Source organism: Trichosurus vulpecula, chromosome 1 (genome assembly GCF_011100635.1).
Source record: "Trichosurus vulpecula isolate mTriVul1 chromosome 1, mTriVul1.pri, whole genome shotgun sequence".
NCBI classification, from domain to species: domain Eukaryota; kingdom Metazoa; phylum Chordata; class Mammalia; order Diprotodontia; family Phalangeridae; genus Trichosurus; species Trichosurus vulpecula.
In genome coordinates this window covers 86,792,766-86,808,664 of record NC_050573.1, presented here as the reverse complement: position 1 = coordinate 86,808,664, position 15,899 = coordinate 86,792,766, and the positions used below count along the sequence as shown (strand labels likewise).

General features: G+C 41.8%; 1 protein-coding gene across 1 annotated transcript in view; it reads right to left on the bottom strand.

The window, feature by feature from the left end:
- Positions 1 to 15,899, bottom strand: part of LOC118835541 (maestro heat-like repeat family member 5) — a 138,934-nt gene that overhangs the window by 112,750 nt on the left and 10,285 nt on the right. The window contains exons 4-5 of the mRNA XM_036742738.1: positions 8,285 to 8,377; positions 631 to 747 (exon numbers count right to left, since the gene is read on the bottom strand). Of these exons, the coding sequence (XP_036598633.1) occupies positions 631 to 747; positions 8,285 to 8,377 (210 nt within the window). The remainder of the gene's footprint in view (positions 1 to 630; positions 748 to 8,284; positions 8,378 to 15,899) is intronic.

Sequence of the window (15,899 nt, the reverse complement as noted above, 5' to 3'; positions counted from 1 at the left end):
AAGACAGTACATATTTTATATCCATTTTAGAGATGAGAAAATTGAGTCACAGAGAGATGCAGTGACTTGCCCAAAGTGACACAGATAATAAATGGCAGCCTTGGGCATGATCTCAGGTCAAGGTTCTTTCCTCTTCACGTGTTGCCTCCAAGCCCAGGCATACCCTGGGCCCTCAAACATGATCACTCCTTGAGTGGTACCATTTTGGGGTAACTCTGAGCACTCAACATAATTTATCACAAAACAAGGACCACAAAGATGAGAATTTTCTCAAATTAAAAGAATGTATATCTATTTTCTTTTTGTTGATGCCTTTTGTTTTTAATAACATTTTTTAAAATTATATCCCTTCCCTGTCCCTTACCCAGCAAGCTTTTCTTTGAAATAAAGGGCTGGTGTGGGGAGGGGAGGACAAGTCTGGAAAACTAACCAATACCTCATCTGTGTATGGGACATTTCTAAGCCACCATCTAGCCCCTCTGCATTGAGCAGACAATGGTATGGACATTTATTTTCCTATAATCACATTCTGAAGCATGCCTTGTTGCCCTCTATGTGTTGCCCCCTTGGCAGCTACCTCCCTTCTTTCCTCTTGTCCCATCTCTGATCTCAGGCACTGCTGTCACTCACCTCTCGCTGGCAGGCTACCTGATGAGACAGCTCTAGGAGAGCAAACAAGTGTGTCTTCACGTTTATGTTCTCTAAGGACTCTCTGAGGACCAATCCATAACAGTAAAAGAGAAATTTCTGGACGTTGAGGGAGGAGGAAAAGAGAAGTAAGAAGATTCTGTTAGCCAAGCTGTGGGCCAATGAGCAACCCCATTCTGGTCCCAACCTCCATGAGGGGAAGGACAGCAGAAGGCCCAAAGTAGACCAAACTAGATAAGAGCACTGGCCCCTTCAATCTGTCTTCATTACATTTCCCTACACACCCAAACCTATCCTCCATGTCTCATCCCTGTAGGACCCATAGGAAAGCCAGGGAAGCCAGTTGTTGGCAGAGGTGAGGAGAGAGGGAGTTCTGGGCAAGGGGGAAAGCCAATGAAAAGGTGAGGAGTCAGGAGACAGGGAGTCCTGTGGGAGCAACAGCAAGAAAGGCTGGTGTAGCTGGATCATAAGTAAAGGGGAATAAAGTATAAAAAGACTAGAAAGATGGCAAGGGGCCAGGTTGTGAAGGGCTTTAAAATATATGAAAATACATCTAATATAAGAGGTCACATTTGATTTTATATGTTGATAGGGAGTGATTGACTTCATTAAACAGGAGGTAGGGGTGACACGGTCAGATCTGTGCTTTAGGAAGATCATTTTGGTAGCTGAGTGGAGGATGGGCTTGAGTGTGGAAGCACTCGAGGCTGAGAGACCAACCCCATGCCTCTTGCAGCAGTCCAAGTGTAAGGTGATAAGGATCTGTGCCCCCGGTGGTTGTAATGGGAGCAAAGAGAAGAGGCTTATACAAGAGATATTGTGAAGGGGGAAATAGCAAGACTTGACAACAGACATGGGATAAGTTTGCATGAGGAGTGGAGGATGACACCCAGGATGTGCCAGGAGTACAAGGAAAATAGTGTCTTTTACAGAAATAGGGAAGTTGGGAAGAAAAAAAATTGTCTTTAACTTTATCCCATTCTCGTATTTTGGAGCTGACAACACACTGAAGTGGGTCAGTCTGGAGATGGTATAATTGCTTATTTTTTCATCTTTATCCTCATAATTTTGCAACCAATGGTTTCCTGTCATTTTCTTTTTGTACGTTTTTGGATTTTCACCTTGGCAGCACTTTCTGGTTCTCTTCTTAGCTCTCTGCAATTTCTCTCACATACATAACCTTTACTTGATTCAAATAGCCACCACCTGAGTGAGGGCCATTATTACCTCTTCCTTGGGCTACTGCAGAGGCCTCCTGGTTGCTCTGCCTGCCTCATGTTTCTCCTCTCTCTGATCCATCATCCACATAGCTGTGAACATAATAGTCCTAAGTATGGTCTAAATATGAGCCTTCCTCTTTTTCCATACTTCTGACACTATGACTCAGCTGCCATCTTTTCCTGGGACTTCCCTTCTCAGACCAGAACAATCATCTACTATACCAGTTCCTTCCTGTCACTGATGAGTTCTTTCTGGGGCTTTCATTTTGAGGATAGACCCAGGCCTATTCATTCCTCTCCCAGTGCACATTGCTGAGTTCTTTCTGGGGCCTCCAGTTTGAGGATAGGCCCAGGCCTATTCATTCCTCTTCCAGTGCACTTCAGACTTTGCAGCCACATCGCTGCCCAGATATCTTCTCTCTCTCCCTCTCCCAACCATCCTTCTCTTTTCAGCTCCCTTTTATGTGCTGTCCTCCCCCATTAGAATGTAACCTCCTTGAGGGCAGGAATTGTCTTTATTTTTTTTTGTTCATATTCACTGTATATCCCCAGCACAGAGAATGGTACACATTAAACACTTAATAAACGATGGTTGTCTTCTTGCTTTGCTTTGCCCAATAAACTCCGACCTACAGACTTCTCTGTTTGGTCTTTAAAACGCTTTATGGCCTGCTCCCACCTTTGTAGCCACAGCACACACTGTTCCCCTTCAGATACCCTATGACCCAGCTACTCTGACCTTCAGCTGTTTCTATACATACCATTCCATCCCCTTTCTTTGCCTTTGCACAGGATCCCTAAAATGCACTCCCTCCTCACCTAGGCCTCTTTGAATCCCTACTTTCCTTCATAGCTCAGTTCAAATATCTCCTACATGAGACTATTCCTGATCGCCCCAGCTTCTAGAGTTTCCACCCTCCCCCAAATCACCTTGCATTGTTTTTATCTACAGAATTTAAATTAATAAAAAACAGGGACTGTTTAATTTTTGTCTTTGCATCCCTGGCCTCAAGCATAGTCACTAGAACATAGTAGGCATTTAATTTATTAATTGACTTTGAAGAAATTATTCAACATAAAGAGGCATGAGGTTTCTGAGTAATCTATCAGCCTTTCATCTCTTTCATTTCTCAATCTCAAACCATATTTTCCAACCTATTCTTTATTGTCTGGTACCTATATTCACAAATCAGTCATTTGAGTGTATGTTGACTAGATTTGGAAAGTTTTATTTGTCTCAGGGACTAAACTCAAAGACCTTCCAGCTTGCTGCAATTTGCCATAGTCTGTGTACTCTTCTGACAAAGTTTTCAAGGACCCTGGGTCACCTCCACACCACAAAGAAACACCAGGAGGTAAAACTTAGAGTGCTATTTAAATGTGAATTGTTGTTTTAATTCATGAGGAAATAATGCTCCCATATTGGCTGCCCAAGCCACAGGAAACTCTAAGAGCAGAAGTTGCAGTCCAGGGATAAGGGAGGTATGGACAATGACATGGCAGGCCAGAGGAAGCTGTTTAGGGCAGCAGGTTATATTACTCAGCCCTGGCAACAACAGATTCCTCCTGCAATCAAGGTTGAACCACTGTGAAATAATAACCTTGTCAAAAGCTGTCTCCGTGCATGTCTCAAGTAGAACAGAAGTTCCTTCTACAGCTATATCATCTTTTCCCTCTCTATGGTACCCTTCGACTATATTCAGGCACTCTATTTCTGATTTCGCAACTAAGCCTTCTCTCAGGGGACGTTCCATCCTTAGTTATTGACTCTTTAGGGTGACTGTCCCTTTTCAGCCTCTCCCAGAATCCTTGGCATTTAGAATTTCATCTATTATGTGGATATCCCAATGACATCTTAAACTCATCACATCCAAAAGCACAATTCAACATCTTCTCTCACTACAGCTTTTCCTTTCTCTGATTTCCCTATTTCTATTAATGATCCCATTATCCTTCCAGTCATCTATGCTCAAAACCTCATAGTAATCCATGACTTCCCTTTCTGTCTCACCCCACATCTAATTGTGTCCTACCAATTTCCTACATTTAGAATATCTCCAGGATCTGCCCCTTGATCTCTAAACTGCTACCACTCTACTTCAAACCTTCATTCTCTCTCAATCAGACTCATAATAGCTACCTAACCAACCTTTCTCTCTCTCATCTTTTCCCTCTCTGGTGCATCCTTCCTACAAGTAGAAAAACATTCTTCTAAAGTACAAGTCTGACTATGCCACTCCCGTGCTCAAATCCCTTCCTTGACTCCTTATTATCTCTAAGATAAACTATGAATTCCTTGCCCTGGTCTCTTCACCCTCCAGTGTTTACCCGCAGCCTACACTTCCAGCTATAGCAGACATCACTTTCTCTCATTCTCACTACTTTTGGGCTGAATAGCATTATTAGCTCTTCCCAGTTTATGTCCTGCTCACTCTTGTCCTCTTACATTGACACAAGCCATTCTTTATGTCTGAAACACTCCATCCTCACCTCCTTGGTGATACGCTTCCTTTCCTTCAAAAACAATGCATGTGGGCTCCTTCTTCATGAAGCTGTCAATGATTATGCCAGCTGAAAATTATTTTCCCCTTAGCTTAATTTATTCATGTTGCTCTTCTGTCCCTGCCACATTTTACCTTGTGTCAAATTTATTTGCATACGTATTGTATGTTGCCCTAATAGAGGGAAGAATTTACTATTATTTTAAAAATTTTCCCATTTGCAACACCAAGCATGGTTCATTGTACATGATAAATAGGTTCTTAATATTTATTTCTTGAATTGAATTAAGTTATAATAATCAATTACCAAGCATTAGTTGAATAACCATTTTGTGTCAAGCACTGTGTAGAGTGGGAGGGGGATGGAACAAGTATAAAATTAAAAGTGTCAGCCCCCAGAGGAGCTTATCTTTTAACAAGTGAGACAACACATAAATAAGTACATATAAAACATATCCAAAACAAATACAATATAATGGTTTGGAGGTTTCACTAGCAGCCAGGGCATAAGATGAGTCTTCAGATAAAAGGTAACCTTTCAGCAAAGTTTTGATTTTCCTATGTTAGTGCTTTTTTGCTTCTCTCCTAGATTATCCTTTATGTCTGTGTATTTGTATTCTCATTCAGTTATTTTCTCTTGTTTCTTTGGCAAGACTTGTCACTATAGACTCAAGTTTTTCTACTCTGCCAATTATTTCTGCTCTGCAGGAAAAAATTCTGTTTTCACAATTTTTATATGGCTTTAAACCACTCAGGGACATCCTGCCATGGTTTCATGCCCTTTTGGAAATCCACAGGATCCTCTGCCTCATCATATGTTGATTCATTTTTCTCTGCCTGGGAATATTTATTCATAGATGTCTGGACTAATTGAACTGATCTGGAGGTTATATTCCTTTGTGTTATTAATAGCTTTCCTGGTAGTTGCTTGCTCCAGAGATATTTTCTTTGGTAATTTTAGTTTCTTTCCCCCATTACTCATTTTCTGACTCCTTCCCCTTTCTTTGTGAACTTCAAAGCTGCCTCAGCCTTCTCCCATGCTGGCTAATTCATGTTTCACTGTCTTGTCTCTGCCACAAGTCTCCAGGTGACTTCTTACGGGATAAAACTGATGCCTGATGGATGCTAGTCCTCTTTTCCTTAGGCTTAGTGGAGCGTTACATACTCACAGTCTTGCCCTGGTTTTCTCCCTCAGTTTACTAGATGACCCCATTTGCACCACAGAGCATTGTTGTGCTAAAGGCCCAGATAGATCAAGCTTCTGTCTTCTGATTTGGGAGCAGTGAGTAGGGTTATGAAAAGAGAAAAATGTGAGCAAAATTAAGTTGTATTGCAAACCTACAAGCCTTTGTCTCAACTGGTTCAGTCCTGCCAGCAAGGGAATTAACCTTCTCTGCTGTTAGTTCATTTAGTTGTTACCTCCTTAGGGTTCTTGATGTTATAAGCCTTGAAGACATCAAATATTGCATTATCTCTTGCACAGAGTTCCTATTTTGGAGAAGCTTGAGAGGTTGTGAGGATTGAAGAAAGTATCTAATTTTCCTTGTTTGAACCCAGAATTGAGCAGAGTATTGAAAGAAACAAGGGATTCTAAGAAGTACATGTGACAAGAGAATGCATTCCAGGCATGGAAGAAAATCATTGGAAAGGTACAGAGACAAAAGATCGAGAGTTGGGTGAGAGGAACAGCAAGCAGGCCAGTTGGCCCAGGCCACAGAATGCAAGAAGGTAAAGAATGCGTAGTAAGATTGGAAATCCAGGTTAAGACAGGTTTAAAAGTCAAACAGCTTATGCTAGTGGCAATAGGGGGCCATTGCAGTTTACTAGATAGAGGAGTGACACGGTTAGATCTGTGCTTTAAGAATATCATTTTGGCAGCTCTGTGCAAGAAAGAGTGAGGACAGGCCTGAGGCAGGGAAACTAATACTCTAGATGAGAGAGGAGAAGGACCTGAACTAGGATGTCCATTATGTGAATGGAGAAAGGAGTCAGATGCAAGAGATGTAGTGGAGGAAGAAACTACATTTGGAAAATGACTGGAAATGTGGAATGAGGGACAGTGAGAAGTCAAGGATCATGCCAAGACTATGAGCCCATGTGACTGGAAGAATGATGGTGCTCTTAACAAAAATAGGGAAGTTCAGAGGAGGAGTGGGTTTGGGGAGAATGAAAATTGGTTCAATTTTGGACATGTGTTTGAGATGCCTATGGGACATCCAGTTTGAAATATCTAATATGCAATTGGAGATTAACAATAGGAACTCAGGAGAGAAACTAGTGCTGAGTAAATAGATTTAGGAGTCCTCTGCCCAGACATGATCATTAAACGGGGGTGAAGTCACTAATAGAGAGTGCACAGAAAAAAAAGATAGAGATGGCCTCGGACAGAGCCTTGGGGAACACCGAGACTGGGGACATGATATGAAAGATAAGCCAGCAAAGGAAACTGACAAGCAGTCAGACAGGTTGAAGATCCAAAGGAAGCTAGTGCCATGATGACCCAGAGAAAATAGAATGTGCTTTAAGAAATAAAGATGTAGTTTCAGAGAGACCTGGAAAAACTTATATAAACTGATGCAGAGTGAAATTAGCAGAACCAGAACAATTTATAGTGTAACATCAATACTGTAAAAATGAATAATTCTGAAAGGCTTAAGAATTTTGCTCTGCCAAATAATCAACCATGATTCTAGAGGCCTGTTGGAGAGAACATGGTCTATATCACAACAGAGAGAGAATGGTCTCATATGTAGAATAGATGCATTTTTGGATGTGGCAAATGCAGACATTTGTTTTGCTTGGTAATGCTTAAATGATTCAAGTGTTTTTTCTTCCTCCCTCCCTCCTTCCCTTCCTTCTTTCCTTCCTTCCTTCCTTCCTTCCTTCCTTTCTTCCTTCCTTCCTTTCTTTTCTCCTTTCTTGTGAATGAGGAGAGGTGAGAGGGAGAAAAAAATAAATGTATGAAAGGAGGGAGAGAAAGAGGAAGAATGCACCACAGTGCCAATTGCTGCAGATAATTTGAAAAGGATAAGGACTCGGGGCAGCTAGGTGGCACAGTGAGTAGAGCATCAGCCCTGGAGTCAGGAGGACCTGAGTTCAAATCCGGCCTCAGACACTTGACACACTTACTAGCTGTGTGACCTTGGGCAAGTCACTTAACCCCAATTGCCTTGCCTTCCCCCCTGCAAAAAAAAATAAAATGTAAAAAAAAATGGAAAGGATAAGGACTGAGAAAAGGCCAGACTCGGCAGTTAAGAGGTCATTGGTAATTACTCACACAGATCTGAGTAATAACCAACAATTATGTAGGGCTCCAGATTCACGTAGTGCTTTCCTCTCAATAATCCTGCGAGGTAGAAAGTATATGTATTATTATCCCCATTTTGAATCTGAGGAAACAGGCTCAGAGAAGTTAGTCTGACTTGCCCCAAATTGATGGCCAAAAAGGTGTGAATTCAGGCCTTCTGACTTTTAGATAATGTTGTCTTTCTTCCTATCTCTGTGCTTTTACACACCTGATTTTGCCCACCTAGAATGCCTTTCCTTCTCCCCTCTATCTAAATCCAACTAATCTTCATGGTCCCAAGTTTCACTTTTCCCAAGAGTTTTTCTGGGCTACAACTGCCCTTGAAGACCTCTGTCTCTATCATTTCTACAACACTTACAATCCATGCCACATCATGGAACATTTAATTATGCCTTATTTTTTATTGTTCTCTCCTTGTTTTTCTGTGTGTGTTTTGTCTTCCCTGATAAACTGGTAGTTTTCTGAGGGTAGGACTCAGGCTTCCTTCTTGTCCATGCTCTCTTCCTTTGCCTTCTGGTCCCTCCATTTCCTAATGTAGGGCCAGGGCCAGGCATACAGGAGACTCACAATACTTGATGGTTGATTAAGCCTCCAGCCTTACCACTTACCTTGTCCAGGGTATTTGTAGATTCTGTCACTATGGAAATGAGATCCTGGAGATAGGTGTCAAAAATCCCTAGTGAGATGAACTCTGATTCTACCTGTGGGTCAAGCACATACATCATAATAATAATTAGCATTCATATAACATTAGTACTATATGGCACTTGCAAAATGCCTTACACATATTATCTCATTTGAGCCTCACAATAGTCCTGAGAGGTAGGTACTATTATTGTCCCAGTTTTACATATGAGAAAAAAGAGGCTGAGAGAGATTAACTGACTTGCCCAGGGTCACACAACTAGCAAGTGTTTGAAATGGGATTTGAAGTCAGGGCTTCAAGACCAGTGATCTATTCACTATTCCATCTACCCAGGTGCCTACTAAGCAAGTACTACAGAGCCTTAGCTATCACTAGGAATCTCTGGGAGGCTATGCAAAGTCAAGCTGCCTTTTTCAATTTTTTTTCCTTCTCTACTAAAGCACCTACTTTGCCTCCTCTTTGTTTACTATTTTGTTTAGCCCTTTTCAGTTGTGTCTGACTCTTCATGACCCCTTTAGGGGTTTTCTTGGCAAAGATACTAGAGAAGTTTGCCATTTCCTTCTCCAGCTCATTTTACAGATGAGGAAACTGAGGCAAACAGTGTTAAGTGACTTGCCCAGGGTCACATAGCTATTATGTGTCTGATGGCAGAACCCAGGTCATCCTGACTCCAGGTTTGGTACTCTATCTACTACGTCACCTAGCTGCCCAACACATCATCTTAGTCCCCAAGAATTCTAAGTATGAGACCTGAAAGGGACCTGGAAAGATGTGACCTAGCCCAATCTCCATAATTTTTAAGGGATAGAAAATTGAGGTCCAGAAAAGGGAAGTGACTTCCTCCAAAGTCATAAACATACCAGGACTAGGATTCTGACTCTAAGTCTAACACTCTATGCATGACTTGCTGTGCTGCTTCTTAGTCTTAGCCTGAAAAATACTCAACATTCTCAAGTTGGGTGACAATAGGAAAAGGGCTGGAAGTTGATTAGTTCATGAAGCAGTTGCAGAGGAGGAAAAGCACATAAATGTTGTCATACCCTATACACTCAGCCTCATGATCCCTATTCAGTTCCAAGAGACAGCTAAGTGTCTGCTAGCCCACATAAATCATTATCTCCCTCCTGCCTTCTATTTCAGGGTGCATTTCTTTTGCCCTAATGCACTTGGAAAGGTAGATGACACACCAGATGGCAAGATGCTAAAAGATACTGATGGGCAAGAACATCAGGCTGGAGTTAATAAAGATGAATGTAAAGTCTTACATTTGGATCCAAAATATCAACTTCAGAAGTAGAAGACAAGAGAGAAATGTTTAGATACCAAAAGCAAGCTAGGAGCTTTGGTGGGCTATAAGTTCAATACAGGTCAATAGTGTAATAAAGCAACAAAAGGGGTTAGTGTAATCTTGACCTGAATTAAGAGATATATTGCTTATACTGGACCCTGGAAGACCACATCTTAGAGAATAATAGAAATTTTGAGTTGGAAATATTTTCTAGTTCAACCTATTCTGGAAAAAATAAATCTCATTAAAACGCCCTCCTCTGAATACTCAGCGGTATACCAATCTCTTTCCCAAACCATGGCATACAGTAGTGATCCTGATACTCCAGATAAGATATGAACAGGGCAAAGTATAACAGAACTTCAACTTCTTTATCCCAGGAAACTATTCTTATCCTTCAGGTCAAGATCATATTTGCTCTTTGGGCTAGCATATCGTACTGTTGGCTTATATAGTTGCCAAAAGCAAGAACAAAAACAAAGAAGAAAACTTCAGTTTCTTAGTTGGTAACCCAGAGGGAATGAATCTGTCTAACTTAGCAAGGCTGGTACCCAAATGATAGTCACAAACTATGCTGCTAGACACAGACTCCTTAGTCTTTCCACCTTGACCTAATATAGCATGTTTTACTGGTGCAGCCTTCAAAAACTCAGGGTCATGTCCATGCCATAATGAGATGTTAGAAAAGGACTTTAGCACAGGCTTGAGGAGAGCAGAGTCTAGGCAGAGGTTCGCAAAGTAGGTGATACCACACCCTGGGGGGAGCTGGAATGATCCAAAGGGGTGAGAGTAGCCTCAGCTGCCATTAGGGGCATTGAATAAAAATAAGGGGGTGGTGGAAGCATAAGGAAAGAAGGGAAGATAAGAAAATTTTGAAAAACCATTTATATATGTTTCATTTGATATGTAACAGAGTTAAAGTCATAGTGATTACATTATTTTCCAAATAAACACATAAAATGCAAGTTATAGCCAATCAGTGGTCAAGTCTGCTGACAGGTCTTAACAAGCAAGTGTTGGCAGGTGAGTGTCAGGAAGTCCAGCATGCATTGGCAGGAATATGTGCATGTAATGACTTGTTTGTAATACAATACTATACAACTACATGACATAATATTGGGTCATCAAGATTTCAATGCAGGGAAAAAACTCACAAGTTTATAATGAATTATTAAATTTAAGATGCATCATTTTTCTGAAAAAAATTTTACATTTTTTTGAAATGACATAAATTTCATTTAAAAAAACTGTTAAAGGGTTAAAGAAAGTAGATTGCCAGGAGAAAGTGGGGGGTCTCTTTTTTTGAAACGGGGGCAGCAGGCCAAATAAGTTTAGGAACCTCTGGTCTAGAGGGAAAAGTACTGGCTGTGGATCACTCTCGGCTCTACCACTTACTTGCTGTGTGATCTTAGGCAAGTCCTTTTAAGTTCTCAACCCCAATTTCTTCATCTGTGAAATGGGGACAGTAATATTGTACTACTTATAGCACAGAATTTTACTGAAAAAAATTTGTGTATCTTAATGAGATATATAAGTTATTATTATCATCTATAAAATGAAACTAATAATATTTTATTTCCATGAAGGTAGGGAGTTAGATGACATAGCCTTCTGAGAGCCTTTCCTCCTTGATTTTGTGAAATGACTATCATACCTCTGAGGATTATCCACACAGTGACTTCACTTTACGAATATAGATAATTGAGCTCTCTTACCCTAAAATTGCTTTATTTTTATTTATTTCTATGCATCTCATTTATTATTTATTTGTTTGTTTTCCATGTATCCTATCCTTCCCTATCTACAAACATTCTATTTGGCACCAAGAGAAGGAAATCCTGTCTTGCTTTTGGTTTTGCATTCCTAATGCTTAACATTTGAGGAGAAGGGTGTCTAGAGCTACAATTTCATTTGTGGTTAGAATTCCCATTGAGGAAACTCCTTGTACCAATGAAAACTTCTTACAATTTATAGTCTTATATTAGTTGGCATCACAGGTGCTCAAAGTTTGAAGGATTTGCCCAAAATCACATGGCCAGTGTGCACCAGAGGTGAAACTTCAACCCGGGTCTTCTCAAATGTGAGGCTGAGGTTAAGGCTAACTCTCTATCCACTATCCTGCATTGCCTCTCATCTGGTAGACCGAAAGAACTTAATAAATGCTTGTCAATTGATTGAGTTGTCCTCTACCTATGGAATCAAGGACCATCTGAGGCAGAAAGAGCCACACAGTCAAATCATAGTTTTTAAATTGGAAGGTACCTTAGAAGTCATGTAGTTGTGCAAACCCATCATTTTACAGATGACAAAATTGAGGCCCACATGGGAGAAATGACTCACCCAAGGTGACACAAGCAGTGAATAGGAGAGCTGGCATTCCAACCCAAATCTCTGAGCTCCTTTCTCTAGACCATGCTCTGTCCTTTAGTCGCCTCTCTGAGCCTCACTGAGCTCTCCTTCTGTTTAGCTACAACTTGGATGTCTCCTGAATTTATTTATAGCAAGAATGTCAATATGGCTACAACTCAGTTCCTACTGTTATTATCAGCTTGTTAGTCACTGGACAAAGATCACACATCAACTGTACTACCAGCTAAATTGATGTTGGTGCAAGTCTAAAAATGGCATGGCAGCCATTCGTGTTCCCTTTCCCACCATTCTACCACAGTCCTTATAGAAGTGGATAGTGGGTCATTTGGGCTTCATGGTGACCAAGGCCAAAAAATTGTCATTTGGCCATGTCCAACTCTTTGTCACCCTGTGGACCATATGATCCCAGTATTATCCATGGGGTTTTCTTGGCAAGGGTACTGGAATGATTTGCCATTTCCTTCTCCAGAGGCAAGCAGAGGTTAATTACTTGCCCAAGGTCATACAGCTAGTAGGTACCTGAGGTCACATTTGAACTCAGGTCTTCCTGACTGCAGGGCCAACACTCTATCCACTGAGCCTTCTAGCTGCCTCATAAAAATGAATTACTTATTTTTGAAATTCTGATAATGAACTAAGCTGATCTTCAAAGAGTTGGCTATCCCTCACCTCATAGAGGTCTAACCATGGGTGTCTCACATTGCTCTGTCCTGGACCCTCTTCTCTTCTCCCACTATACTACTTCATTGGGTGATCTCAAATTCTCAGGTCTCAAATTCTCAAATCTAACTTTCCTGCCCCAAATTCTTTACTGATCTCTAATCTCCTATCTCCAACTGCCTTTCAGACATCAATCAGGATGTACAGTAGACATCTTAAACTCAATATGTCCAAAACCAAAATCATCATCTTTCCCCCTTTGGTAGGTAGGTGCCACAGTGGATAGACTGCCAGGGCTAGAGTCAGGAAGATCTGAGTTCAAATCCAGCCTCAAACGCTTGCTAGATGTTTGACCCTGGGCAAATCACTTAACCTTGTTTGCCTCAGTTTCTTCATCTGTAAAATGAGCTGGAGACAGAAATGGCAAACTACTCCAGCATCTTAGCCAAGAAAACCTCAAATGGAGTCATGAAGAGTCGGACATGATTGAACAACAGTAACAGCAAAACATTCTTGCCCCTCCTACCTTCCCTGTTACTGTGGAAGGGAACACCATCCTCCCAGTACTTTAGGCTGACAACCCAGGAGTCATCCTAGATTCCTTACTCTCTCTCACCCTGACACCCTAGTCCAATCTGTTGCCAAGGCCTGTAGACTTTACCTTTGCAACATCTTTTGACTGCTCCCCCTTCTTTTCTCTGATGATGCCCCCTCTCTAACGCAGGCCTTTATCATTTAATGGCTAATTGTTACAATAGCTGCTGGTGGGTCTGCCTGCCTCAAGTGTCTCCCTACTCCAATCCATCCTGCATTCAGCCACTAAAATGATTTCTCTAAAACACAAACGTGATCTCCCTCCTCTCCATACCCTGCGCTCACCCAATAAGCTCCAGCAGCTTCCTGTTGCCTCTAGAATCAAATACAATGATATTCAAAGCCCTTCATAACCTAGCCCCCTCCTATCCTTCCAGTTTTCTTACACTTGACTCCCTGACTCCGGTGACGTTGGTCTCCTGGTTGTTTCACAAACAAGACACTCCATCTCTCAGTTCCAGGCATTTTCTCTGGCTGTCCCCCCACCCCCTCCCCAGGCCTAGAATGCTCTCCTTCCTCACCTCTGCCTCCTGGCTTCCCTGGCTTCCTTTAAGTCTCAGTTAAAATTTCACCTTCTATAAGAAGCCTTTCTCAACCGTTCTTAATTCTAGTGCCTTCTCTCTTTTAATTATTTTCTATTTATCCTGTATATAGCTTGTTTACACATATTTCTTTGCTTACTGTCTCCCTCATTAGACTGAACTCCTTCAGGGTAGGGACTGGTTTGGTTTTTTGGGTTTTTTGTCATTTGTTTTTCTCGTTTTATATTTACATAGTAAGTATTTAATAAATGTTTAATAACTAACTGACTTATTGTTTGTCCTTTGTTTTCAAAGAGGACCAATAATATCACAGACTGATGTCTTGACTCCTGCATGAATTGGATTTAAGTGAGGCAGAGTTGCACAAAGTCATAAACTTCCCTCTCTCTTCCAAAGTCATTGAAGTCTAATGACAAGACAAAAGCCAGGACAACTAGTAATGTCCTAGTATGCAGTGGATGACCTGGGCAACTTCGATGTCTGACCAAGCTCTAATTGCTCCACAGCGCCTGCTTCAGCTGCTTTCATGGCCATTGGAACAAATTGTTCTCGCCTGCCATTCTGCCAGGAAAGTCTTCACATGCTTGGGGTAGGCATCCCTAACTCATTGAAGGATTTGAGGCCTGTCAGTCACCCTCGACTTGGTTTAGGCTGTCTGCTGAGATGGTTTACCAGGGTGTGGCCTCTGAGCATGCTACAGCTTCTTGGAGCCACAGATGAGAGTCGAGTGCCAGGTAGACACCTAGATGGATGAGCAGCCCTGAGAAAGGCTCATCAAGCCCTCACACCGGAGGGGCTAGTCCTCCTTGAACACCCTAACACCCCAACCGACTGACTACCAGGCTCTACGGTCTGCTGCTGGCGTAGCCTCTAATAGTGCAGGGTCACCACCACAACAGGAGCAAGAACATTTATCATTTAGAAGGCGCTTTGAGGACTACCATGAGCTTGCCGTATAATACTTCAGTGAATCTTCACAAAAACTCTGTAGAGCAAGTAGTACAAATAGTATCATTTCCATTTTTCACATGAGGAAATTGAGGCTCAGGAAGATTCAGAGACTTGCACAGGATCACACAGTTAAAAAGCATAAGAGTCAAGATTTGAAGTGAGAAGGCTGCAGAAAATGACCCGTCTATGGGAGCCAAGGAGGGTGGGCTGATTGGGAGCCTACAGGTGGTGTCTGAAATGAAATCATGTCCTTTCTCAGTCCTTTGGCTCAGACCTGGTCATACCTTAATTCTATCTAGCAGCTAAGGACAGTGGTACAGATACATGAAAGGGGAAGGAAAGGGCTGGGTCGTCTAAAATACTGAATTTGCGTCCAAATCTTAGGACCAGATTTAGTGCTAGAAGGAACCTTGGAGGTCATCTTGTCCAAATCCTTTCATTTTTTAGATTAGGAAGCTGAGGCCCAGAAAGGGGAGAGGCTCTTCACAAGGTCACATAACTGCCAAGGCCTAGAATTTAACATTTCCCATTCCTAATTACAGACCAGGTTTGAAAGAACTAATAGAAAGCAGGCAGGACCTAGGCTCCTTTTCTCTCCTCTTTGGCTGGCTTTGCCCTAGGAATATTCACTTTTCACAAAAGGTGCTCAAAATCTATTTTAAATAGTGCTGATTGAAGAAAGCCTGGGGAATCATGGAATTTTGGAAGGGTTAGCTCTATGATGGATTCTTGACATGACGCTGCTCCATTGGGAAGGCAGCGTGCCATTTGGGTAAAAGGCACTAGGCAAATCTTGTTAATTTGCTAGGAGACCTTGGGAAAGTGATTTAATCTTTCTGTGATTCGGTTTCCTCACCTGTAAAACAAGGGGGAATGTACTAGGTGCTCTCCAAGGTCCTTTCCAGTGCACAGACTATATAATCCAACTTCCTTGTTTAGTCAGACTAAGCTATTGACTGAATATGTGACCTGGAGCCTTAAGCTCTTAATGTGAAAATGCAGGGACTAGACCAAAGGAATTCTTAAAGCCTTTCCAGCACTTAGATTCTCTTCTTTCATCTGATCCTCTCCCAGCATCGGCTACCTCCGATGGGGGGCTTCCTGACCCAGCATTCCGCCTCAGCCTCCACTCACCAGCCTGTCAATATTACTTAGCAACCAGTATTGTCAAG